General features: G+C 44.2%; 1 protein-coding gene across 2 annotated transcripts in view; it reads left to right on the top strand.

Annotated features, from left to right (window-relative positions):
• SRPX2 (sushi repeat containing protein X-linked 2) overlaps positions 1–27,085 on the top strand; it is a 114,889-nt gene that overhangs the window by 48,740 nt on the left and 39,064 nt on the right. For both annotated transcript variants that reach the window (XM_077484805.1, XM_077484810.1), the window contains exon 3: positions 20,684–20,767. In XM_077484805.1, the coding sequence (XP_077340931.1) occupies positions 20,684–20,767 (84 nt within the window). The remainder of the gene's footprint in view (positions 1–20,683; positions 20,768–27,085) is intronic.

Raw genomic sequence — 27,085 nt, 5'->3', positions numbered from 1 at the left:
AATCATAGTAGAGAGAGGGGCAGTAATCTGTCCTAGATGATGCATATTAATGGAGTTATGGGAAGGCTGACCGCAGGTCAGCCAGTATTTGTTGGAAGAGTCGGGCTGTATTTAAACCCGCCCTCTATCCTCCATTGCCTGTCGACGGTTCTCTCGTGTACAGGCACCACTTTTGGTTCGTGACGTCAGAGCACTGACGGATCGTGGGAGGTCTCTTCGTTCAGGACACAGGAGAGTAGGAGATGGTTATGTTTCGGGGCGTAGCTCATGGGTACTAGCTCATCCACGTATGTTTGGCGTCTGGAGGGGGTTGGGGGTAGGGTTGCCACCTGTCCAGGCTTCCGGACAGTCTGGGTTTTGATTCATGTGTCTGGGTTCCAGGCGGACTGAAACCCAGACACATTTTTTTTAGACCAGACTGTGGCTCCTCAAGTATCCAAGATAGTCACAAACAAATCTGTTGGTGTCCATCATCACTGGAGGGGGGGGGGGGCAGGACAATGATGTAAGCAAGAGCAATTTGACTACTGTTCACTGCGGCATGCTATGCACACTGCATTACTACTCTCCTTGGGGCCCCAAAAGTGTTCGGGTTTAGCTTGAAGAAAAGGTGGCAACCCTAGTTGGGGGGAACTGTTTTGGTTCTTCTCCGCAGTGGAGTTTTGTGGGGGGAGTGGGGGAGTGTGTGTTTGCTCTTGAAAGTCGGGGGAATTGGCTGGGTGGTTGTGGGGGTCCCCCAGTGGCAGCCGCCCCCCTCTCCCCCCTTGTTTCTTCATTATGGGCGGTTGGTGGTGTCCCTCCTCAATGTCTCTCTAGGTATAGTTTTTTCTATATTTGCATATAGCGGTCTTGCTGGGGGAATTTCAGCTAGGCTATCAGTGCATGTTGCCGGCACAGACTGGGTAAGGAAGGGGTGCCTGCAGGTCTTGTAGCCACTTAGCATGTAGGCTGCATTTGTTGTGGTCATAGTGGTGTTATTGTTCTCAGATTGAGTAATCATCTGCAGCAGAGGGTATTTTATCTATAAATCTTCCTGCTGGTTACTCTGTTTGGGGGAGGGGTACCGTTGCTGTCACTATATCATGCGGTTCTCAGGTAGTCATTTCTGTCACATCTTTTCTTTTTCATGTCATACGCTCGTGGCTTCAGCAATCAACATTGGCCTGGACATTCCCCCAGCAACCAATCACACTTTCCATTTGTAGCTGCCATCTTCCAGTGCTGGTATCGACCTGTTTGCTATTGGCCATCGGTGGTCACGGGCGCGGTGGCCTCGTGTTGTTGGTTCTGCGAGCTGCAGGTGCGGGGATCTCTGCTGGACCCTAGCACCTTGGCAGGTTTTTGGCCACAGAGAGGGTTGATGCGCGCTAGTGGGCATCTGGGAGGAGTAGGTTTGTTTTGAGTTCAGCAGCTTACTTCCGGTGGAAGGTGAACCAGTTTTTGCACATTTCTATGTGATGTTTGACCTTGTTTCCACTGGGGACATCGGTTATTTTTGGGGGCAGCTGGTTGCACATGTACTAGGACAAGCATATCTATAGGGGTATGGCTCAGGAGCAGCCCGCAACCGCATCCTGCCACGGGATATCTGGGGGTGGCTTAAGCTCATAGATACCTCCCAGTACTCAGCACCTAGGTACCTCACACACCACACCAAGCATGGCTCAGTGGGTCACACGTGCACGCACTGCATCCGAACCATCTCCACCCAAGCTCAAGCCATCTACCACTTCTTTCTTCCAAATATCGGAAATCTGGGGGGTTGTTACAAACGTTTTTTGGAACCGACATCATTGGTCGGTACACATTGATCTGAGTGTTAGCTTTTTATGTGGTTGTGTCTCCTCATCCGTTCCTTGCTCAATACACGTTGCGGTATTTTCACTACTCAGGTCATTTGGCTGACACATTTTTGGGTTTCCTAGGCTGGACTTTACTTTTAATTTGCCTACTACTACTAATTTACCTCAGGTTATTCGGCTTACGTCTAAATCCAGAGACTGATACGTTTAAGTCCTGCACAAACGTACATTTTTTTTTTCATTATCATCTCACACATGAGTCAGGTTCATAGCTTCACGTTTTAGATCTCACAGTAACACTCCACCGCAGGTTACCTATCACATCTATGGGTACCAACGGATTGAGATGCCATGAATAAGTCGTGATGATAAAACGCGTCGGGCGTGGCTATACAGCAACCAGCTGTGACATCTGACATCAAACCAGAAGTGATGATCAGAGTCTGATGAGTCAGTTAGGGTGAGATACAGATTATACACCAGTGGCGGCTGGTGCTCACATTTTTTTTGGGGGGGGTGGGGGTGGCGCAAACAAAATAATGAAAAATACTGACCCCCCCCCATCAATTACAGCCTCACTGTGCCCATCAAACGCAGCCATGTGTGCCCATCATATGCAGCCATTGTGCCCATCAAATGTAGCTACTTGTGCCCATCAAATGCAGCCAATTGTGCCCATCCAACGCAGCCACTTGTGCCAAAATGCAGCCACCTGTGCCCATCATATGCAGCCAATATGTGCCCATCATATGTAGCCACTTGTGCCCATCATATGCAGCCTATGTGCTTGTCAAACACAGCTACTTGTGCCCATCAAACGCAGCCACGTGTACCCATCATATGCAGCCACTGTGGCCATCATATGCAGCCCAATGTGCCCATCATATGCAGCCACTTTTGCCCATCAAACGCATCCATTGTGCCCATAAAACAGATCCATTGTGTCCATCAAATGCAGCCACTTGTGCCCATCAAAGGCAGCTACTGTGCCCACCGAGCCCCCCCCCTCCACTTGCGGTGTTTGTGGCTCTGGCAACATACCCACCTGGGTGTGGATCACGGCTCTGGCAAATCCCTGCGTGGATCGTGGCTCTGGCATCGACACCCCCCCGGTGAGTGGAACGCGGCCGAGGGGACTTACCGCAGCACTGTCTGCAGCAGATCTTCTCAGAGCGGCGGCGACCTACGCTCCAACACGAGTCTCCTCGCTCCTCTTCCAAAGCACCAGGCATCCAATAGGATGGCCTGGGGCTTTGGCCAATCAGGAAGCAGGTCTGACGTCCTGCCTACTGATTGGCGGGGAGGAAGGTTAGTGTAAAAATAGCAAAAATTTATTTGCTATCGTCACTCTATTGGGTGGGATCAGGGCACTCTCTCTGCGCCCCGAGTTCACCCTATATTGAAGCCTATTAGAGCCTCTGGCTCTAATCAGGTACTTCAAAAAATACCACCCCCGCCATAGGAATCCATGCGTCCCGCGTCCTGAAAGGGGCCGGGCGCATGGATGGGCATGGGCCGCCACTGCCGTACGTGGGTCCGCTGTGACCACGATATACCACCACTTGCTGATAACAGGAGGATTGTTTTTATGCTTACTTTATTTGGATCTATGTGAGTGCAATAGTTGGAGATTTGCTTTTATTCATTAAATTGTTTTAATTACAACTACTATAAAAAGATATCTTTGAAGTCACGGAGTCAAAATAAATGGCTGTGTGTTGAGTTATTTTGAGGGGACAGGAAATGTACACTGTTATACAAGCTGTACACTCACTACTTTACATTGTAGACAAGTGTCATTTCTTCAGTGTTGTCACATGAAAAGATAGAAGAAAAGATTTACAATAATGTGAGGGGTGTACTCACTTTTGAGAGATACTGTACAAATACTGCAGCTGCTGACTTAAAATAAGGACACTTACCTGTCCAGGGCGCCTGCGATATCCTCACCCGAAGCCGAAACGTCGCTCAGCTCCTGGGTGGAGGCGCCGCCATCTTAAGTAAGGGAATCAGGAAGTGAGGCCTTGCGGCTTCACAGTTTGTTTCCCTACTGCACATGTGCGAGACACGCTGCGCGTTCTGAGTGGATCTGTGTGTCTCCCAGAAGACAGCAGGGGGAATGGAGGAGAGGCCGGACATGGCATAGAGCGCAGCAGATACTGTGGCAATCGTTCGCTGGAAGTGGGAGCAGATACCTGGATTAGACAGGTATCTGCTCCCCTCTCCTCCCTGAAATGTGCCGAATGTGACACCGGAGGGGGAGGGGAACCGGATCAGTGGAAGTTCCATTTCTGGTTGGAACTCCACTTTAACCACTTCAGCCCCGGACCATTTGGCTGACCAAAGACCAGAGTGTTTTTTGCGATTCTGCACTGCGTTGCTTTAACTGACAATTGCGCGGTTGTGCGAAGTTGTAACCAAACAAAATTTACGTCCTTTTTTCCCCACAAATGGAGCTTTCTTTTGGTGGTATTTGATCACCTCTGCGGTTTTTATTTTTTGCACTATAAACAAAACAATTTTGTAAAAAAAAAATTTACTTTCTGCTATAAAACATATCCAATAAAAAAAATGTAAAAAATCGCATTTATTTACCAATTTAGGCCAATTTGTAATCTGCTACATATTTTTGGTAAAAAAAAAAAGCTTATATTAATTGGTTAGCGCAAAAGTTAAAGCATCTACAAACTATGGGATAGATTTATTGACTTTCTATTTATTTAATTGTTTTTTTCTAGTAATGCGATTTTTAGCAGGACTGCGACAATGTGGACGAACAAATCTGACACTTTTTGGGGACCAGTGACATCACTACAGTGATCAGTGCTAAAAAAAAAATGCACTGTCGCTGTATAACTGACACTAGCAGGGAAGGGGTTAACATCAGAGGCGATCAGAGGGTTAAGTGTGCTCCTGGGGAATGCTTTCTAACTGTGTGGGGGATGGACTGACTGGAGGAATAGAGACATCTGTGTTCCTGATTAGCAGGAACACAAGATCACTCTATTTCTCTGTGACAGAACGCCGTTCTGCCTCTCCTACGAACGATCGGTGGGTCCCAATGGCCATCGCGGCCACCGGACCCGCTGATTGGCTCCCGCTGTGTACAGGAGCGTGGGAGCTGGGCTTGCGCACATGCCCCAGAGCCAAGGAGTAAAAGCACATACAGGTACGCGATTTTGCACTTAAGCGCCGCCCTGCCACAGTAAATGTACGTGGGGTGGTCCTTAAGTGATTAAAGACGCCCTGATGACTCATAAAAGAGAATCTGTCACATAGGGGACTGCTTGTAAATAAAGATTTCGTGAAAAAAGTGTAAAGAAATAGTTATATCCAAGGTATGTGCACACCCACTGGGGTGGGGGGGGGGGGCTATGTACAAAAAGGCCACTTGCACTACACTTGTTTTACATATTATTGTGAGAGCAATAATTCAAGGACCAATATTCGTGGTTAATGTTAATTCTTAACAGTTTTTTTTCTTGAAATATATATATATATATAAAATGCTAATATTTAAAACATTATGTATTTCTAGTTTTACCCCCTGCCCCCCAATTACTATCAACCCTTTGTTGCCCGCCTACACCACACACCTCTCCAAAACACCCATCCATCAATCCCCACCACCCTTCCGATGCTACCCACTGTCCAGTTCTACAAGCCACAAAATACCCGTCCACCATTACACCTCCCCCTCCCCCTCCCCCAAAGGAATTTGCATGAAAAGGAATTACAGAAGTTTGGATCCCTCATGGGACCCTTTAACATTTGTCCACAGTGGGGAATTAGCTCAAATGGTAGAGCGCTCGCTTAGCATGTGAGAGGTAGCAGGATTGATGCCCGCATTCTCCACTTCTTTGTTTGAATTAACAAGTAGATCTATTTTTATCATGTTACAGTGTGCAAAAATAGTAATGTGCTATAGTTGAAGTTATCACACTTAATAAATGCGAACACGCATGTAGGTCCTACACGCATATGTACTGTACTCATTGATCACAACCATTGACCCCCTCTCTCCTGCCACCCCTCTATCACCAATAGATAGATTCATGCATTGCATCAATCTATCCATGGCCGCCGCTGCCTCCCCCTATTCAGGCTTTCTGCCCCTTTTCGGGTGCAGGGCGCCTGAATTACAGCGGCAGGGGGTGTGAAGCACCTGATTAGGGCCATAGGCTCTAATAGGCGTCAAAAATGGTGACCTGCGAGCGACTGTGTTAGAAAAGCGAATGAACATTCACTTTCCCAACACTAAACCGCCTCTCTGCCAATCAGGTGCTCCGGTCTGTTACCTGTCACCTGAAACGACAGGCACCGCTATTGGACGACCAGCAGGAGGACAGGACGGGAGATGAATACAGCAGGAGATGCATGAAGGACCCCCCTCGCTGCCGTCACCCGTTGTCCCACCAAGACAGGGTAAGTGCCGCGCAAACGGCAAGCGGGCGGGAGTCACACTGGGGGCATTTAAGGGCACACTGGCAACAATTAATGGGCACACTGGCAGCATTTGATGGGCACAGTGGCTGCAATTGATGGCACAATGGCAGCGTTTGATGGCACAGTGGCAGTGTTTGATGGGCACAGTGGCAGCGTTTGGCACAGTGGCTGCAATTGATGGCACAATGGCAGCGTTTAATGGCACAGTGGCAGCGTTTGAGGGCACAGTGGAAGCGTTTGATGGGCACAGTGGCAGCGTTTGATAGGCACAGTGGCTGCAATTGATGGCACAGTGGCAGAATTTGAGGGCACAGTGGCAGCATTTGATGGCACAGTGGCAGCATTTGATGGGCACAGTGGCAGCATTTGATGGGCACAGTGGCATCGTTTGAGGGCATTGTGGCAGCATTTGATGAGCACAGTGGCTGCAATTGATGGCACAGTGGCAGAATTTGAGGGCACAGTGACAGCGTTTGATGGCAAAGTGGCAGAGCTTGATGGCACAGTGGCAGCATTTGATGGCACAGTGGCAGCGTTTGATGGCACAGTGGCAGCGTTTGATGGCACAGTGGCAGCGTTTGATGGCACAGTGGCAGCGTTTGATGGCACAGTGACAGTGTTTGAGTGCACAGCGGCAGCATTTGATGGCACAGTGGCTGCAATTGATGGCACAGTGGCAGAGTTTGAGGGCACAGTGGCTGTAACTGATGTTTTTTTTTTCTTTTTTTTAATTTGCGCCGGACCAGGCCGCACCTGGAGTATATTTAAAATAGTTAGTAATAGTTACATTATTAGTTAGTTCTAATTTTCGGATTTTTTTAATTTCCGAATTTTCCAATTACAAATTTTCCAGTAATAGTATGGAGTATGCTGTTCAATTCTGGGCACCAGTCCTCAGGAAGGATGTACTGGAAATGGAGCGAGTACAAAGAAGGGCAACAAAGCTAATAAAGGGTCTGGAGGATATTAGTTATGAGGAAAGGTTGTGAGCTCCGAACTTATGAAGAGACGCTTGAGAGGGGATATGATTTCAATTTACAAATACCGTACTGGTGACCCCACAATAGGGAGAAAACTTTTTTGCAGAAGGGAGTTTAACAAGACTCGTGGCCACTCATTAAAATGAGAAGAAACAAGGTTTAACCTTAAACTACATGTAAGAGTGGTAAGGTTGTGGAATTCCCTTCCGCAGGCAGTGGTCTCAGCGAGGGGCATCGATAGTTTCAAGAAATTATTAGATAAGCACCTGAATGACCACAATATAGAGGGATATACAATGTAATACTGACATATAATCACACACATAGGTTGTACTTGATGGACTTGTGTCTTTTTTCAACCTCAATTACTATGTAAGGTATTGGAATTTCCTTTCAAATTTGGCTGTTAGTGAACATAACAAATACAAATTTATCCAAAGTTACAAATTATTCTAAATAACGAATGCCGTATCTAAAGAAATGGAACGTAACAAATAAATAATAATAAATAACAATAACAATAAAAAAAAGTTATTATTATTATTGTTTATTCATTTGTTCCTTTCCATTTGTTTAGATGTGGCATTCGTTATTTCGGATAATCTGTAATTTCGTAAAACAGACAAATTTGAAAGGAAATTCCACTACCTAAAATGTAATAGTTATTATTAATTAGTTAGTTAGTCTGTAAATTTGATAAATACTGTTGCGCACAACCTTCGCCAGATGAGTCTGATCTTAATTTTAGAAAGCTGCTCACATATAAAAGTGTTCTCTGCACTCAAGAATATAAATATAAGGGGTGTTTTATGTGGCGCTACCTAAATAAGTGAATCCTAAATGGATCCTAATAAATGTGAATTCTCAGTGAAGTATATAAATTATCATAAATAAATCTAATCCATATATAAAACCTCATATAGTGCATCAATTTTCAGAAAGATATAAAATGCAAAGGGAATGTTACCAATATCACAAACGTCAAAATTAATTGTATAAATAAATCAATACGTGCAAATGTGCCATGGTGTAGATGACAAAGCACACAATCAAGCCAAAAAAAATAATTAAAATAGTGTTGCTCCCAATAAAAAATATTAACAGTATCACAAACGTAAAAATTAATTTGTATAAATAAATTAATAAGTGCAAATGTGCAAAAGTGCAATTCGTAAGGCACACAATCAAACCAAAAATATAAAGTAAAAAATCGTGTTGCTCCAAACAAGCTATAAAGTGCAAAGTGCATATAAATCAGTCCACTCAAATATGTCCAAATTGTGCAATCAGTCCAACGGATGATGATAACCATGCAAAGTGAATAAGGGTGCAGATTACACCGTTCCTCCACACTTCAGTGCTTATGGTGCACCCCTTGTTTCCCCCAGACTCTCACCTCAAATCAAGGTCCCTAAGGACCGGATCACACTTCAGGGATCATGGGCTGGCAATCTTCCACCTCCTCTTAAATATAACCTCCGGGACACCAATTTATAATCTCCACAATTCCCAATCCGGGTTATATCATAATGGGGAAAGAGAATAAAGGGGCCTCCAATGTGTAGTATAATTAAAAACCGTTTAAAAATATCCACACTTACATATGAATCCAGTAATTCGCGAATGTAAACAATGGTACTTCCGGTCTCGGCCGCGACCGGAAGTGACGATCGACACCTAGCTCCTCCCTGACGCGTTGCGTCACATACCACATCACCCTTTGAGAAAGTCATGTGGTGCAAATACATGTAGAAATGCAATCTACAAATACTGCAGATGCTGACTTTTAATAATCGGACACTTACCTGTCCCAGGGTCCAGCGATGCGGGGGAACGAAGCCCCCCCTCGTTCCCCGCTCCGCTCGCAGCGCCGGCATTCTTACTGTGGGTGCCCGGCTGTGGCTTCACAGCCAGGCACCCACTGCGCATTGCGCGAGCGGCTCCGGGCGCCGTGATACATCGCACAGTCATCTGGGACACGTGACGGGTCCCAAATGACTGTGCGGCGCGAGGGGAAGTGATGTCACCAGCACGGGCATTGAAGAAGGCAGACGACGAGGGACCCCCCTAGCGACAGGCATTTAGAGGTGAGTAAAAACATATTATTTTCCAATTATTTTATTTTTATTAGTTTTATGAATTTTGAGCTATTTTTTTTTGGGTGGCAACACCACACCCTAAGTTGCCATAGAAGAGAAATTTGTCTGTAGGCATCCCCCTTCAGGCCATCTCAGCCAATACCAGAAAGGGGAATTAGCTCAAATGGTAGAGCGCTCGCTTAGCATGTGAGAGGTAGCGGGATCGATGCCCGCATTCTCCAACTGTTTTCTTTTTACTACATTATTATTATATTATATTATTATACAGGATTTATATAATGCCAACAGTTTGCGCAGCACTTTACAATATAAAGGGAGACAATACAGCAACAATACCATTCAATACAAGAGGGTTATGAACATTTGTTTACAAAATATTTTGTTTAACCACCAACCGCAATATGTATATATACGCTGCAGTTTGCAAGTTGTTTACTTACTATTTTTCTTTTCAGCCAGCACCTGGCTTTCTCATCAAAGTTTTCTGAGCAGCTAATTAGCCACTGGATTGATTTGAGAAACCGTGGGAGGGGACACCCCTCTACTCCTGCCGCTCAATGGTGTTTCTTAACCTCACCGTCTATATCGGCACACCTGGGAAACAATCTGATGGGTCGCATGGCTGGCCATAGAGGTTCCCAGAGATCACATCGTCTCTGATCATCTCTATGGTCTTGGAGGACTGGAGTGACGCCATGACGTCACCTTGGGTCTAGGGCAAAAGTAAACTTTTTTTTATTTTTTTTTATTTAACGCAAAAGAACCCTTTTTTTTTATTTATTTTTTGGTCTTTTGCTTTTAAAAGTAGAGGAGAGATCTGGGATCCTTTTGACCCCAAATCTCTCCATAAAGAGGATATGTCATCCCTTCTTTCTAGAAATAAATAAAATATTTACAATGCCTGTGCTAAGGTGAATACACACGTGGGTCCCTTACGCACACGTAAACGGCGATCGCACCACAAATTTGAGGTATCACCGTGAACGTCAGAGCGAGAGCAATAATTCTAGCACCAGACCTCCTGTGTAACTCTAAATTGGTAACCAATAATTACTTATAAAGCATCGCCTTTGGAGATGTTTAAATTTCAAAGTTTGGCGCCATTTCAGAAGCATGCACAATTTTAAAGCGTGACATGTTTGGTATCTATTTAACCGCTGCAACACTCAAACTCATCATGCCTCTTACTAAATACCTTGGACTGTCTACTTTTAAAAAGGGGATCATTTGGGGGGGGGGGGGGTATTTGTACTTTCCTAGCATGTTAAGGCCTCAAGAAATGAGATTGGTACCATAGTTTGTAGACTCTATAAAACTTTCACACAGGCCAAATAATATACACTGTTTTTTTTATACAAACATATCACTATCAATTCCTCTTTATAACCTTCTATTCTGTAGCCCCTAACTCAACGAGGGGCTTCTAAAACCAGCAGTAGCAAGCTGGTCCCTGTAAACCCCCCCCCCCAGTCCAGATAGGTTCATTCTCATATGCCTATGTATCCCCATTTTAACGTTCCTGCCTAAACTACTCCCCTTGTTCCTCTCCAATCAGCTTCTTCCCCTCCTCTGTTTGCATGAATATCTCCCAGGGCGCCCATATTTGAGATAGATGTTCTTTTCTATCCAGGGCCGCTGATAGGCCAGTACAACTGGCCCTGCTGTACCGGACCTGACCAGCAGGGGGGCCCGGGCAACCTGAACTGCAAAATTGTATGTATAAAAAAAAAAAAGTTCCTCCTCCACCGATCAGTGCCCAACAAACCCCTCCTCGCTCTCCCCCCCCCCCCCCTTGTTCGGTAAAGTTTTTTTTTTTAAATGTGCTATGCGCTGTGTTCATTCCAGTATGTAACCTTCCTGTGGCCACAATGTTTCCAAAAAATGTCTAATCTGCCAGAAAGGTATTTCATACTGTCCTTGTCGGGGTGAGTTTAAAGATGAGAATTTGGGGTTCTGAATAACCTTTGATCCCACCCGAAGTGTGGGCCCTATCAAAGGATGTAGTTTTAACACAGAGGGCAAGGCAGTGTAACACCATATGGCTCTATTTAATGGGATTGAGCTTACTTGTTGTTCAATGGTGATCCACAGTTTACTATCTCCATGTCGGCACCAGTGGATTATTCTACCTAGCTGGGCAGCTTGATAATATTTATATAAATCGGGCGTCGCTAATCCTCCTGCTTCTTTAGATGGGGTCTACAGCTTTCTGTTAATCCTTTGGCGTCTACTCACCCAGATAAATTTTGTAAAAACAGCTCAAATTTGAATAAAGAAGGCCAATGGAACAGACACTGGTAGTGCCTGGAAAAGATACAGGGATTTTGGTACTATGTTCATTTTCATTATATTACATCACCCCAACCAAGAGTATCTGGCTTGACTCCATCTATCTAACAATACTCAAACTTTTCTAAGTAGGGGTAAAAATTTTCGGGCATAGGTATCTTAGGTGGAATCTGTATTCCTAAGTATTTTAGTGTAGTTGATGTCCACCTAAGCTTAAAGTTGTTCTCTAAGCTCGTTTGTATGGGGCCGTCCAGGGACACCCCCAACTCCTCTGATTTGCTATAGTTTATCTTAAAATTCGACAGAGATCCATAACGCTCCACTTCCTTTATAAGGTTTGGTAATGATATTTGTGGGTTAGTAAGTGAAAAAAAGTAAGTCATCTGCATAAGAGGAGACTTTATACTCCTGTTTTCCCAGAGGAATACCTCTGATATCGGGGTTCTGTCGAATTCTATTTAATAAAGGCTCCAACATCAAAGCAAACAGGAGGGGTGATAGGGGGCATCCTTGGCGCGTCCCATTTGATATTGAAAAATGTTCTGAATGTACTCCATTAGCCTTTACCAGGGCTTGCGGTGTTGAATATATCCCGGCTATCCAATGTAATATTCAATCCCCCAGTCCCATGTGTTTTTAACACTTCTAACACTAAGGTCCAATTGACCCTCTCAAAAGCCTTTTCCGCATCTGTATTCACAAAGATACTCGGCATCTTCCTTTGGTTTACATATTGGATCAAATTCAGTACTTTAATAGTGCTATCTCTAGCTTCCCATGTAGGGATAAACCCCACTTGATCCAAATGTACCAATTGATGGGGTTGTAAACGAGATGCGTGTATCTTTGTGAATATTTGAATATTTTCCAGTCCACGTTCAGTAATGATATCGGGCGATAAGTACTGCACACCGACTGATCCTTCCCTTCTTTTGGTATTACCACAATATGTGCCCTTAGTGCCAGGCCGTCTTTAATATTGACTGGACCCTGGGCAAAACTTATCTTGGGCCCCCCCCCCCCATACAGTTTTGCCCTCCACCTACTCTGAGACATACAATAAATAACAGCTAGACTCAAAATAAGTTTACTGAATCAGATCAGGCAGCTATTGTGATTCATAATCTTTGGTCAAAATGTATGAAGAAAAATTACTTATTTGCTAACTTTTATAACCCAAACAAAGAAAACGCATATTTTTTTTTCTAAATTTTCGGTCTTTTTTTATTTGTAGCGCAAAAAATTTAAAACCCAGTGATGATTAAATATCACCAAAAGAAAGCTCTATTTTGTGAAAAGAAATGATAAAAATGTCATATGGGTACAGTGTAGCATGACTTTGTAATTATCATTTAAAGTGCGAAGTTAGAAGCAAAGCAATATAAGAAATTACTTTAACCACTTGCCCTCCAGAAGGTTTTACCCCTTCATGCCCAGGCAATTTTAGCAATTCTGCACTGCGCTACTTTAACTAACAATTGCGTGTCATGTAACACTGTACACAATTAAAATTTATATCATTTTTTTTCTCACAAAAATAGAGCTTTATTTTAGTGGTATTTGATCATCACTGGGTATTTTATTTTTTCCTTTTACAAATGAAAAAAACAAAAACAAATGAAAAAAAACAAAAAAACAAAAAAAAAAAGATTTTCTGATATAAAACATATTCAATAAAAAATTAACAAAATCAAATTTCTTAAGAAATGTAGGCCAAAATGTATTCTGCTTCATGTCCTTGGTAAAAAAAATTCCCAATAAGGGATCCCAATCCCAATTTGAGGAGACCCCTTAAACCCAAACTGTGGCCCTGGGGCCATGTGTGGCCCTTTCCTTGCTTTCATTTGGCCCTTCAGGCACTATTTAATCCACTGATATCAACAATGGGGCATAATTCCCCTTACTGACACCAATGATGGTGCACAATTTCTCCAAATGACACCAACAATGGAGTACAATTACCCCAATGAAAGGGCACAATTCCTAATGAGGCCAATGATGGGGCACAAGTTCTCTCAATGACACCAATGTGGGGCGCTATTCTTCCCACTGATATCAATGATGGGGCACAATTCCTCCCACTGACATCAATGATGGGGCTCTATTCCTCCCACTGACTCCAATGATGGGAATCTATTCCTCCCACTGACATCAACGATGGGGCACTATTCTTCCCACTGACACCAACGATGGGGCACTATTCTTCCCACTGACAACCAACGATGGGACATTGTTTTCTCCCACTGACATCAGGACCTTTTCTACTCAATAGCCACAGTCTGGCCCCCCATAAAGTGTGAAGGACACTAAACAGACCCATTGTTTATAAGATTTAGAGACCCCTGATCTAAACACTTTGGCCATTGCTAGTAGATATCCCATTTCTGATCCCATCATAACTTCTAAGGAGGAGAATTATACCAATCATGAGGGTCACGTGATCTTAAGCCCTGTCCTGCATCCCGGCGTCAAAAAACTTTTAAAGGGCCAGGAGGCTCCTGCGCTAAGAGGTTAATATTCAAAGTAAACTCCGAAATCCATCCATGGCTCCATGCTTTATTTTTGTTGAGAAATCACTTGGAAAAACACCCCTCTAGCATTTCTGGCTGTGGCCATCTTGAGTAAGGGCAGATGATTCATGTAGAATTTACTTCCTGGAAGCTCAGGCATGCAGGCAGGAGAGAGCTGAGAGAACATCTCCTAAAAACTACTGGGATGTATGACATCATTAGCCTAGGCATGGAAACCAGGAAGTACCTGAAGAAATGTAAAAAAAAGTTTAAAACAAGTAAATATTATATACTTTCCTATCCATTTACTAATGTTATCTGCATAAAGATGAAAAATAGTCAATGTTGATTGAAAAGTGAAGTTCCGCTTTAAGTTCACAGGACTTCTAACCTTCTTCACACAAAATAAAAAGATTTATTTGGAGTAAGGTTTGGTGTAAATATTATATCACCGTCTTCTGATATTTTGAGCAGTTTACCATTATTCAGTGAGGGAAAAAAGTATTTGATCCGCTGCTGATTTTGTACATTTGCCCACAGACAAAGAAATGATCAGTCTATCATTTTAATGGTCGGTTTATTTTAACAGTGAGAGACAGAATAACAACAGAAGTATCCAGAAAAACACATTTCAAAAAAGTTTTAAATTGATTTGCATTTTAATAAGAGAAATACGTATTTGATCCCCTATCAATCAGCAGGATATTTGGCTCCCAGGTGTCTTCTTTACAAGTAACGAGCTGAGATTAGGAGCACTTTATTAAAGCGGGGTTCCACCCTAAAGTGGAACCTCCGCTGATCGGATCCCTCCCCCCCCTCCGGTGTCACAATTGGCACCTTTCAGGGGGGAGGGGGATGGAGATACCTGTCAAAGACAGGTATTTACACCCACTTCCGGGCATAGACTCCCGTGGGAGTCTACGCCATTTCCTGTCCTGCCGCGCTGTCTGCTGGGACACACACGGGTCCCAGTGACAGCGCGGAGAATTTCTATTGCGCTGCGCGACTCGCGCATGCGCAGTAGGGAACCGGGAAGTGAAGCCGATTCACTTCACTTCCTGATTCCCTCACCTAGAATGGTGGCGGCAGCAGCCGAGGGACGAGCGATCGATCGGCCTCGGCTGCCGGCATCGCTGGAACCCGGGACAGGTGAGTGTCCATTTATTAAAAGTCAGCAGCTGTAGTATTTATAGCTGCTGGCTTTTAATATTTTTTTTTTGGTGGAATCCCTCTTTAAAGAGAGTGCTCCTAATCTCAGTTTATTACCTGTATAAAAAACACCTGTCCACTGAAGCAATCAATCAATCAGATTCCATTCTCTTCACCATGGCCAAGACCAAAGAGCTCTCCAAGGATGTCAGGGACAAGATTTTAGACCTACACAAGGCTGGAATGGGCTACAAGACCATCGCCCAAGCAGCTTGGTGAGAGGGTGACAACGGTTGGTGCGATTATTCGCAGATGGAAGAAACACAAAATAACGGTCCATCTCCCTCGGTCTGGGGCTCCATGGAAGATCTCACCTTGTGGAGTTTCAATGATCATGAGAACGGTGAGGAATCAGCCCAGAACTACACGGGAGAATCTTCTCAATGATCTCAAGGCAGCTGGGACCATAGTCACCAAGAAAACAATTGGAAACACATTATGCTGTGAAGGACTGAAATCCCACAGCGTCCTCAAGGTCTTCCTGCTCAAGAAATCACATGTACAGCCCGTCTGACATTTTCTAATGAACATCTAAATGATTCAGAGGAGAACTGGGTGAAAGTGTTTTGGTCAGAGGAGACCAAAATCAAGCTCTTTGGCATCAACTCAACTCACTGTGTTTGGAGGAGGAGGAGGAATGCTGCCTATGACCCCAAGAACACCATCCCCCACCGTTAAACATGGAGGTGGAAACATTATGCATTGGGGGTGTTTTTCTGCTAAGGGGACAGGACCACTTCACTGCATCAAAGGGACGATGGACTGGGCCATGTACCATCAAATCTTGGGTGAGAACCTCCTTCTCTCATCCAGGGCATTGAAAATTGGTCATGGATGGGTATTCCAGCATAACAATGACCCAAAACACATGGCCAAGGCAACAAAGGAGTGGCTTAAGCAGAAGCATGTTAATATCCTGGAGTGGCCTAGCCAGTCTCCAGACCTTAATCCCACCCATAGAAAATATGTGGAGGGAGCTGAAGGTTTACGTTACCAAATGTCTGGCTTGAAAGCTTAATGAACTCCTGAGATATTTGCAAACCTGGTGGCAAACTACAAGAAAAGTCTGACCTCTGTGATTGCCACCAAGTGCTAAGTCACGTTTTGCAAAGGGATCAAATACTTATTTCCCTCATTAAAATGCAAATCAATTTATAACTTTTTTGAAATGTGTTTTTCTGGATATTTTTGTTGTAATTCTGCCTCGTATTGTTAAAATAAACCTACCATTAAAATGATAGACTGATCATTTATTTGTCAGTGGGCAAATGTACAAAATCAGAAAGGGACCAAATACTTTTTTTCCCTCACTGTATACTGTATGTACTTGGAGGCATTCATATTTAGTTATAATGCAGGCTCGTCTTCCTGCTTAAACTCCACTGAATTTTGATGGATGGCTAATCCTTTAATTTACTTTATCTCATCAGTCATTCATCTCACATTAAAATGATGTTCAAATAAGCTTTGCAACTATGACTCAGGATTTGCACTCACACATTGAATTTTACTTTAAGCTGCTGGCTGCTTCTCATTTAAATACGTCATGCGAAGAACACGGCACTTTTCAGAGCCAGACTGGCTGATACTTTCATAGCCTGTGATGGGATTTCCATCCATTGTGTGCGGGGAGGTTGGGGGGGAATGCATGTTATAAATTTGTGTAATTCCAGACCAGTTATACTTTTTTCCAAATGTTCTCGGTTATTGTCAATAAGGCAGTATGAAGCCACAAGGATGAAAACTTTCTGCACTCTTTGCTCTGTGCATTGTAATGTGATCTTCAGTGAAGTTCCACGGCTACTATTCTTTATACTACGACCATGAAATCATTCTGGTTTTCTCTTAGCCTTGTTCACATCACGCAGTGCATAATGCTCATCCGCGTTGAATAGTTTTGTATGTATTCTTTCATTTCTGAGCATGCGTGGTCTTGCTCTTATGATTTCTTTCAGACGAAAACCATACTAATTAAACAAAAATTGGATGTTGAGTTCACATACGACAAAAATGTTATAGTCTGCACATCCAGCTTTCGTCGGACGAAAAATTGGAATTGGCTGTCGAAAGCACCATACTAATGGTCCTAAAATTGTCGGCAGATTGTTTGTCAGACAAAATCTTACTTCCAATTTTCATATTGTGTGTACGAGCCTTAAGACTGGGAAGCCATTAAAGTTCATGTGCGTATGAAGGCAGGTGTCACAATACTTTTGACAATATAGTATACTGTATTTATTGGCATATAACACGCACTTTTTTCCCCTTAAAATCTTTGGAAAATTGTGGGTGTGTGTTATACGCCGATCCCCCGCCATTGTGAGCCTCTGGGCGGCTTTCGGCCTCCTTCGGCCTTTCTCGGCGGCTTTCGGCCACCTTCGCCCGTTTTTGCCAGCTTTCGCCCCTTCTCGGCAGCTTTCGGCCGCCTTTGGCCATTCTCGGCAGCTCTCGGCCGCCTTCGGCCGTTCTCGGCAGCTTTCGGCCATTCTCTGCAGCTTTCGGCCACCATCGGCTGTTCTCGGTGGCCGAGTGCGGCCGAAAGCTACAGAGAATGGCTGAAGGCGGCCGAAAGCTGCGGGGAACTACCGAGCGCCGCAGAGATACACAGGACATCCGGCTCTGTATCTCAGCGGTGCCATTTTTAAAAGGCAAAGCTGAAAATAAAACTGACAAGGCTGCAAATGACACTGACAAGGGTGCAATGATGGTCAAGGCTGCAGATGGACACTGATAAGGCTGCATTGATGGGCATTTAAATGTAAGTTTTTTTCCCTTAAACTTCCCTCCTAAAAGTTTTTTTCTGTAAAAATTCCCTCCTAAACTTGGGGTGCGTGTTATACACCAGCGTGCATTACACAGTGTAGGAGGGGTTAGCTCAGACTCCCTAATGTTGCCCTCTCTGGTAGTATGAGGGGGGGGGGGTGGAGTGTGTAAAGGAAATTTGTAAGTTCTGTATATAATTGTATTCTATTTTATATGTATTGCACACTGCCCTCACTGTGCACACAGCACTAATGATGTTTTCAGTACATGTTTGCATTCTTTCAAGTCCTGATTAGAATTAGCCTGCCTATGTTACGCCCCTTGTTACCATAAAAGTACAATTGAAATATTAATGTGATACCTACGTAATCATGTGTATAAAAATCTTTAATTGCGTCATAATAAAGCAGAACAGTTATTTGGAAAGATGCGGAGTGTATCTTTTGTGTCTGTTCCCTACTGCAATAGTTATTATTAATTTTAAACCACTAATCAATATGAGGATAGGAGTTGCCTATCTATAAATTTCCATGTCAAGTGTTAGCCTGCCATGTGTTTTTTCCCATCCTGTTTGGGAATGTTAATAAAGCAGTCAGGTTTGATATTGGCGCTAAGGGAACACAGCAGAGAAGTCAGTTGTCCTGGCACCATCTTAGGAAAGCCTAGGTTCTGATTGTACCTGGAGTTCCCATGGGATTGGCAGCCATATTGAATGCAGTCATAAATATAGCACCTTCCTAGATAGGTGCTAGGTTTAGTTAGATTTAGTATGGGATCGCTGTGTTCAGAGGACCTGCGTGTGTTTTGATGGGTGAATTTAGCTTGCCTCACTGTAACCAGTGTAACTGGCCAAACGGCTGGCTTCTGTTGGACAGACCACCTACACACAGGCCGAGTGTAGACCGTTCTTTTTTGAACCGGCAAATGTCTCCTGACATTCGGCCCATGGGTTGGCTCTGTTCAGACCCCACTTTTAAATATGCAAAGACCACGACCTCACTGTCCCTGTACCAACAATCAATGCCTTGCACATGGGCAGCAACTCAAATGATGTCAAAGCTGGGGTCCTAGGACACAGCACTGGCATGCAAGAGAGCCAAGATGCAGGACTGTTCTGGCACATCTTGGACAGTTGGCATCTTTGCCTATACTGTCAATCTTTTGGAGCAGCTTCACATTGCCCCAGTGCAGTCCCACTGTGCTTTGGGCAAAATGCATCTAACCCGCGGGTTTTGTTGCAGTTTCTGAAACCACACCAAAATCGAAGGACCTCGTAGAAGTCTATGGGAAAGCGCAGCTAACTCGAACAAAAACCATGGATAAGCTGCACTTTAACAAAGGCGCAGCAACCAGAGTGAAGCCACTTATACTTTGTAGGTGCCACAGGTGATGATGGCAATATATACTTACCGGACACTTTTTTTAGGTGCACCATGCTAGTACCGGGTTGGACCCCCGTTTGCCTTCATTCTTTGTGAGATAGATTCAACAAGGTGTTGGAAACATTCCTCAGAGATTTTGCTCCATAGTGACATGATAGCATCACGCAGTTGCTGCAGATTTGTCGGCTGCACATTCATAATCCTAATCTCCTGTTCCAGAACATCCCAAAGGTGCTCTATTGTATTGAGATGTGGTGAGTGTGGAGGCCATTGGAGTACAGTGACCTCATTGTCCGGTGGTGAGATGATTGGAGCTTTGGGACAGGGTGCATTATCCTGCTGGAAGGAGCCATCAGAAGATGGGTACACTGTAGTCATAAAGCGATGGACATGGTCAGCAACAATACTCAGGTAAGCCGTGGTGTTTAAACGATGCGCCATTGGTATTAAGGGGCCCAAAGTGTGCCAAGAAAATATCCCCCACACTATTACACCACCACCAGCCTGAACCGGTGATACAAGGCAGGATGGATCCATGCTTTCATGTTGTTTACACCAAAATTCTGACCCGACCATCTGTGCGAATTGTAGCCTTAGTTTCCTGTTCTTTGCTGATAGGAGTGGCACCCGGTGTGGCCCATCTGCTTCAAGGTTCCATGCGTTGTGTGTTCAGAGATGGTATTCTGCATACCTTGGGTGTAACGAGTGGTTATTTGAGATACTGTTGCCTTTCTATCACCTGGTACCAGTCTGCTCATTTATCTGACCTCAACAAGGCATTTTCCTCCACACAACTGCCGCTCACTGGATATTTTCTCTTTTTATGACCATTCTCTGTAAACCCGAGATATGGTTGTGCGTAAAAATCCCAGTAGATCAGCAGTTTTTAAATTCCTCAGACCAGCCCGTCTGGCACCAACAACCACGTTATGTTCAAAGTCACATAAATCCCCTTTCTTCCCCATTCTGATACTCGCTTTGAATTTCACCAAGTAGTCTTTACCACATCTAGATGCCTAAATGCATTGAGTTGCTGCCATGTGATTGGCTGATTAGCAATTTTTGGTACCAAGAAATTTAACAGATGTAACTAATAAAGTGGCCGTATAGTGTATGCTGTAACTAAATAATGATAATCATTCATGTCTCTCCAGAGCCACACAAAATCCCGCTGTGATTAACATTTTGGATTTTTTATTACAGGTTCGGGATACGCCTCCGATGAAGGCTACAATAATGAAGTTTACGTTGAACAGCGCCCACCAGCCCGCCAGCCAGATTATCTTGGTAAGATATGGTGACTATCACATTGGCAATGTAAGATGGTCCATATACCCTACAATATTCACCAACACGTTTCGGCTTCTATGGATTTGTTTGTTTTTTTACTTGCATCGCACAAGTTGCTCGTGACAAGGAGCGGCTGGTTTTGTTGTTTATCCACTTGACCGCCAAAAGGTTTTACCCCCTTCATGACCAGAGCATTTTTTTGCTATTCAACATTGCGCTAATTTAACTGGTAATTAACTGGTAATACACAAATATAGCTTTAATTTGGTGGTATGTGATCACCGCTGCGTTTTACATTTTTTATTGTATAGACGGAAAAAAGACCAGAAATGTAAAGTGACTCTAAAGGCTGAATGTTTTTTACCTTCATGCATTCCGAGGTGCACGACAGCATCGGCTCCCCAGGGAATCTCCTTACTTATTGGCTAGGATAGCAGAAAGAGCCAATGAGGAGGGAGCGGGGGTGGGGCCGGGTCACGGCTCTGTGTCTGAATGGACATGCAGGGCAGTGGCTCGGGAGCACGTCTGCCTGGGTGTCCCCATTACAAGCTGCTTGCTCTGAGGGGCATTTGGCAAGAGGGGGGAGCCAGAAGCGCCAGCGGGGGACCCGAGGAGGATCTGGGCTGCTCTGTGCAAAGCCACTGCACAGAGCAGGTAAGTATAAGATGTTTATTATTTTAATTAAAAAAAATTGTTTAACCTCTTGCCGTCCACGCTATAGCTGAATGACGACCACAGCACGGACCTGAATTTCCGGGAGGCCGTCATATGACGGCCTCCCCTTTGCACGCTACAGCGGTGCGCACTGTGATCACCGAGTCACCAAGACTCGGGTGATCACATATCCGAATAAGGGGCCCTTACCATGTGATCAGCTGTCAGCCAATGACAGCTGATCACATGATGTAAACAAAAGCTCGGTAATTGTTTTTTTTTTTCTCAGCGTGAGGAGAAAAAAAAGCCGATCGCCGGCTTATCTGCAATGCCCACCAGTGGTGCCAATCAGTGCCAGCTAGCAGTGCTGCCTATCAGTGTAACCGATCAGTGCCCATTATTGCCACCCATCAGTGCTCATCACTGCCACCTATCGGTGCCCATCAGTGCCGCCTCATCAGCGTACATCAATAAAGGAGAAAAATTACCTGTTTGCAAAATTTTATAACAATTTTTTTTTTTATTCGGTCTTTTAAATTTTTTTTAAACAAAAAATAAATACCACAGAGGGGATGAAATACCACCAAAAGAAAGCTCTATTTGTGGGAAAAAAATGATAAAAATTTCATTTGGGTACAGTGTAGCATGACTGCGCAATTGTCATTCAAAGTGCGTCAGCGCTGCTCAGTGACAGAAACATTTTCACCTTAATGCATAGGATGCATTTAGGTGAAAAAAACATGAGGGTTTATAACCCCTTTAACCACTTGCTTACTGGGCATTTTCACCCCCTTCCTGCCCAGGCCAATTGTCAGCTTATAGAACTGTTACACTTTGAATGACAATTGCGTGATCATGTAACACTGTACCCAAATTACATTTTTATCATTTTTTTTCATACAAATAGATATTTTTTTTGGTGGTATTTAATCACCACTGGGGTTTTTTTTTTTTTTTTTTTGCTAAACAAACAAAAAAGAAACTTTTGAAAAAAATAAAATAAAGTTTTTATAGCTTGTTATAAAATTTTGCCAACAGGTAATTTTTCTCCTTCACTGATGTGCACTGATGAGGCTGCACTGATGGGCACCGATAGGCACTGATAGGCTGCACTGATTGGCACTGATAGGCTGCACCTATGGGCACTGATAGGCTGCACTGATGGGCACTGATGAGGCAGCACTGGGGGTCACTGATAAGGAGGCACTGATAGGTGGCACTAATAGGTGTCACTGACGGGCACTGATATGCAGCACCGAAGGGCACTGATAGTTGGAAATGATGGGTGGCACTGATGGGCACTGATAGGTGGAAATGATGGGGGATACTGATGGGCACTGGTAGGTGGCGCTGATGGGCAACACTGATAGGTGGCACTGATGGGCAGCACTGATGGGCACTGGTAGGTGACACTAATAGGCAGCACCAATAGGTGGCACTGATGATGAGGCACTGATGGGTGGCACTGGTGGGCACTGGTAGGTGGCACTGTTGGGAACTGGTTTAGCAGTAATCATGGGCATTGGTAAGTGGCACTGGTGGGCCTTTCACTTGAGTCAGTAATCAGCTTGTTTTTCTCCTCATGCTGTCAGATTTAGGAGATTTAGTGTGAAAATAGCGAATATTCTTTCGATATTGTAGCACAACTGGGTGGGCTTGGAGCGCCCCCTGAGCACACCCTTTTTTGAAGCCTATTAGAGCCTCTGGCTCTAATCACGTGCTTCAAAACCCCCCCCCCCCATTGGAATCCATGCGTCTGGCGTCCATATGTAGATCAGGGTGCTGGACGCATGAATGGGGAGGCGGGTCCTGTGTGCCCTCTATGGGCAGGCCAACCACTGGTAGTGTGACTGTGATTGAATGGTATTAAAGAGATCAAAAGGTGTAAATAAGAGAATCTCATAGTACGGCTTTACATACACTTTCCTGACTCACAGCATTTAACGAGAGGCTCGTTCCCCTCTAAATTCCTGGACTGAGGATCAGCACTTAGTCAGAGACTGCTTTGTTGATCTACATATGTTATAAAAAAAAATTCCCGTGTTCGATTGTTTAAAGGGAATGTGTCTCAGCAAAAATACCTGTGTGAAAAGTATAAGATGGAAGCTGTCTTCCCCAACAAAAACAGATTTTGGGCAAAAAGGTTAGTGTCACAGTGAGCAACATTACCGCCCTTTATCTACTGTGTAGCTAAAATATCAGAGGTTTCCAGCTTCATCATAAAACTTCTCACACTGGTACTTTGCTAGTTGCCTTTCGAGTGTAGAGAGTCAATAAGGATGAGCTGAACACCCCCCCGTTCGGTTTGCATTCGAACAGTCCAAAAAATTTGGCAAGAACACCGTTAAAGTCTATGGGACACGAACATGAAAAATCAAAAGTGCTAATTTTAAAGGCTAATATAAGTTATTGTCATAAAAAGTGTTTGGGGACCTGGGTCCTGCCCCAGGGGACATGGATCAATGCAAGAAAAAGTTTTAAAAACTGCAATTTTTTCAGGAGCAGTGATTTTTTAATGCTTAAAGTGGAACAATTAAAGTGTAATATTCCTTAAAATATTGTGCCTGGGGATGTCTATAGCATGCCTGTAAAGTGGCACATTTTCCCCATGTTTAGAACAATACCACAGAAAAATTACTTTTCTAAAGGAAAAAAATCATTTAAAACTACTTGCGGCTATAATGAATTGTTGTGTCTCAGCAATATGGATAAAACTCATTGAAAAAAACAGTATGGGGCCCCCACAGTTCATTACCAGGCCCTCTGGGTATAGTATGAATATTACCCTGAAACCAAAACCCCGAACCAAAAAAAAAATAAAAAATTGAGGGTCCCCCAAAATCCATACCAGGCCCTTCATGTCTGGTATGGAAATTAAGGGGAATTAATGGGAACCCTGTGCCAAATTTAAAAAAAAAAATGGCACAGGGCGCCCCCCCCCCCAAAATCCATATCAGACCTTTCAGGTCTGGTATGGATTTTAAGGGGAAACCTGCGCCAAAATAAAACAAAATGGAGGTCCTCCCCAAAATCCATACCAGACCCATATCTGAGCACGCAACCTGGCAGGCCGCAGGAAAAGAGGGGGGGACGAGAGAGCGTCACGCCTCCTGAACCGTACCAGGCCACATGCCCTCAACATGGGGATGGTGCTTTGGAGTAGCCCCCCAAAGCACCTTGTCTCCATGTTGATTGGGACAAGGGCCTCATCCCAACAACCCTTGCCCGGTGGTTGTGGAGGTCTGTGGGTGGGGGGCTTATAATAATCTGGAAGACCCTTTTAACAAGGGGACCCCTAGATCCCAGCCCCCCCATGTGAACTGGTAATGGGGTACATTGTACCACTACCATTTCACCAAAAAGTCTAAAAAATTGTAAAAAAAGACAAGAGCTTGGGACAAGTCCTTTATTAAAAGATAAAAAAACTAAAAATGCCCCCCCCAGTGTCATTCATCTTCTTTTATCACGCCGCTGATGAGCTGAAAAAAAAAAAAAAAAACACCCCCCCCTCCATGGGAGGCTCCTGCCGAATGATGCTTCCCATTGGTGACAGTTATATAGTCACCCGATGACGTAAACGGGTGATCTCGCCCCCTCTGATGCCACGGGGGCTTCCCCATGGCTTCCTCGGGATTTAGGATCATTTTAAGGCCTGGGATTTTTAAAGCGTATGTCCAGCCAAAACTTTTCTGACTGGAGAAGTTGATGTACGTAGAGGGGGCTGTGCTAGGAAATTGACTCTACTCAGCATGGTCAAATTTTCTAGCAAGTTTAACAAGTTCCAGTCTGGTCCAATCTCTTTTATATATGGAAAAATCAGCATTTTTTTGCTAGAAAATTACTTAGAAACCCAGAATAAAATGGTTGTTGTTGCAATTATATTAACACGAGATTAGCACTTTAATTAATTTTAGTGAACACAAATGTAATATAATACCCAATTTGTTTGTTAAAATAAACAATGATGTTACACCTAGTAAATAGATACCAAACATGTCACGCTTCAAAACTGCCTACGCCTATGGAATGGCGACAAACTAGGCTACATTTAATTGTCTATAGGCAACATTTTGAAAGCCTTTACAGGTTACCAGTTTAGAGTTTCTGGCCCTAGAATTATTGCTCTCACCCTGATGTTCATGGGAATACCTCACATGTGTGATGCGATCGCCGTTTACATATGTGTGCAGGACCTACCCGCATGTTTGCATTTGTGCTTGAGCATGGAGGAACGAGCACTTACATTTTTTACAATTTTTATTATTTATTTTATTTACTTTTTTTTTAAACTGTACCTTCATTTTTATTTTTTTATTTTTTTGGATCAACTTTATTGCTTTCACAGGGGGTGAACAACAACATATGATAGCATGAGCCATGATAGGTCATTTATTTGGATAGATCTGGGGTCTATTAGACCTTAGATCTCTACTCCATTCGCCAAACCATCTGATCAAACTGAGATCCGTTTGATCAGATGCTTTTACAAACCGGTAACAGCTTGTAAACAACAAACCAAAACCAGAAGTGGCCAGATCCTCATCACTTTCAGTTTTTAAAGCGGATGTTCACACAAAAATTGAACCTCTGCTTTTGGAACTCTCCCATCTCCGGTGCCACATTTGGCACCTTTCGGAGGGGAGGGAGGTGCAGATACCTGTCTAAGACAGGTATTTGCACCCACTTCCGGGTATAGACTCCCACGGGAGTCTACGCCTCTTCCCGTCCCACCGCGCTCTCTGCTGGGACACACACGGGTCCCAGAGACAGCAGGGACCATTCGGATTGCGCTGCCCGACTTGCGCATGTGTAGTAGGGAATCGGGAAATGAAGCCGCAAGGCTTCATTTCCCGATTCCCTTACCAAAGATGGCGGCGGCAGCATCCGAGGACAGAGGGACGGTACGGCCTCAGGTGCCGACGTCGCTGGACCCTGTGACAGGTGAGTGTCCTTATTTTAAAAGTCAGCAGCTGCAGTATCTGTAACTGCTGACTTTAAAAAAAAAAGTTTTCACGGGACTTCTGCTTTAATGTCAGAGAAGGGAAATTCCCTCCATTCTTCTCACTGAATTGAAAACTTCGAACCAGCCTGTAAGGCGGAGGCCGCGGGAGGGGAAACCCCATTCCACTGCCTATAAAAGTGATTGAGTGGCTGTATAGCCACTCGAATTACTTTTATATTCTGCAATGTTTAAAGTTGGTGTCAGGGTCTCTCTACTGGCAACTTGCCCAATTTCAGAGTGGGGAATTAGCTCAAATGGTAGAGCGCTCGCTTAGCATGTGAGAGGTAGCGGGATCGATGCCCGCATTCTCCAAGTTTTTTTTCCCCTCCCTATATAGAATTTTAGTTATCATTACAGCACTGGTTCTTAAACTTATTTGAGTTACTGACCCCTTTAACCACTTACGGACCACCCGTCATTATATGGTGGCACGTTGCAGTGGAATACCATTGCTATGGCAGCTAGCTGCCATAACCCTGATATCCATTTTTTCAGCGGGCTTTCAGATAAAAGTGGTCTCAGTCGGCCGATTCGCCGTGAGTTCACTTTTATCGGTGGCGGGAGAGAGCCCCCCCCACCCGCCGCTCTGCGGTGCCCTCTGCCACTTACCGGAGCCGCCGTGTCCTCTCCCCTGCTTGGCATGGATCTGAGTGAAGGGA

The sequence above is a fragment of the Lithobates pipiens genome, unplaced genomic scaffold (genome assembly GCF_037356315.1).
Source record: "Lithobates pipiens isolate NorthernLeopardFrog02 unplaced genomic scaffold, aLitPip1_a1.2 Scaffold_1, whole genome shotgun sequence".
NCBI classification, from domain to species: domain Eukaryota; kingdom Metazoa; phylum Chordata; class Amphibia; order Anura; family Ranidae; genus Lithobates; species Lithobates pipiens.
The sequence above is the reverse complement of the archived record's forward strand: the minus strand, read 5'-3'. Positions and strand labels throughout refer to the sequence as shown.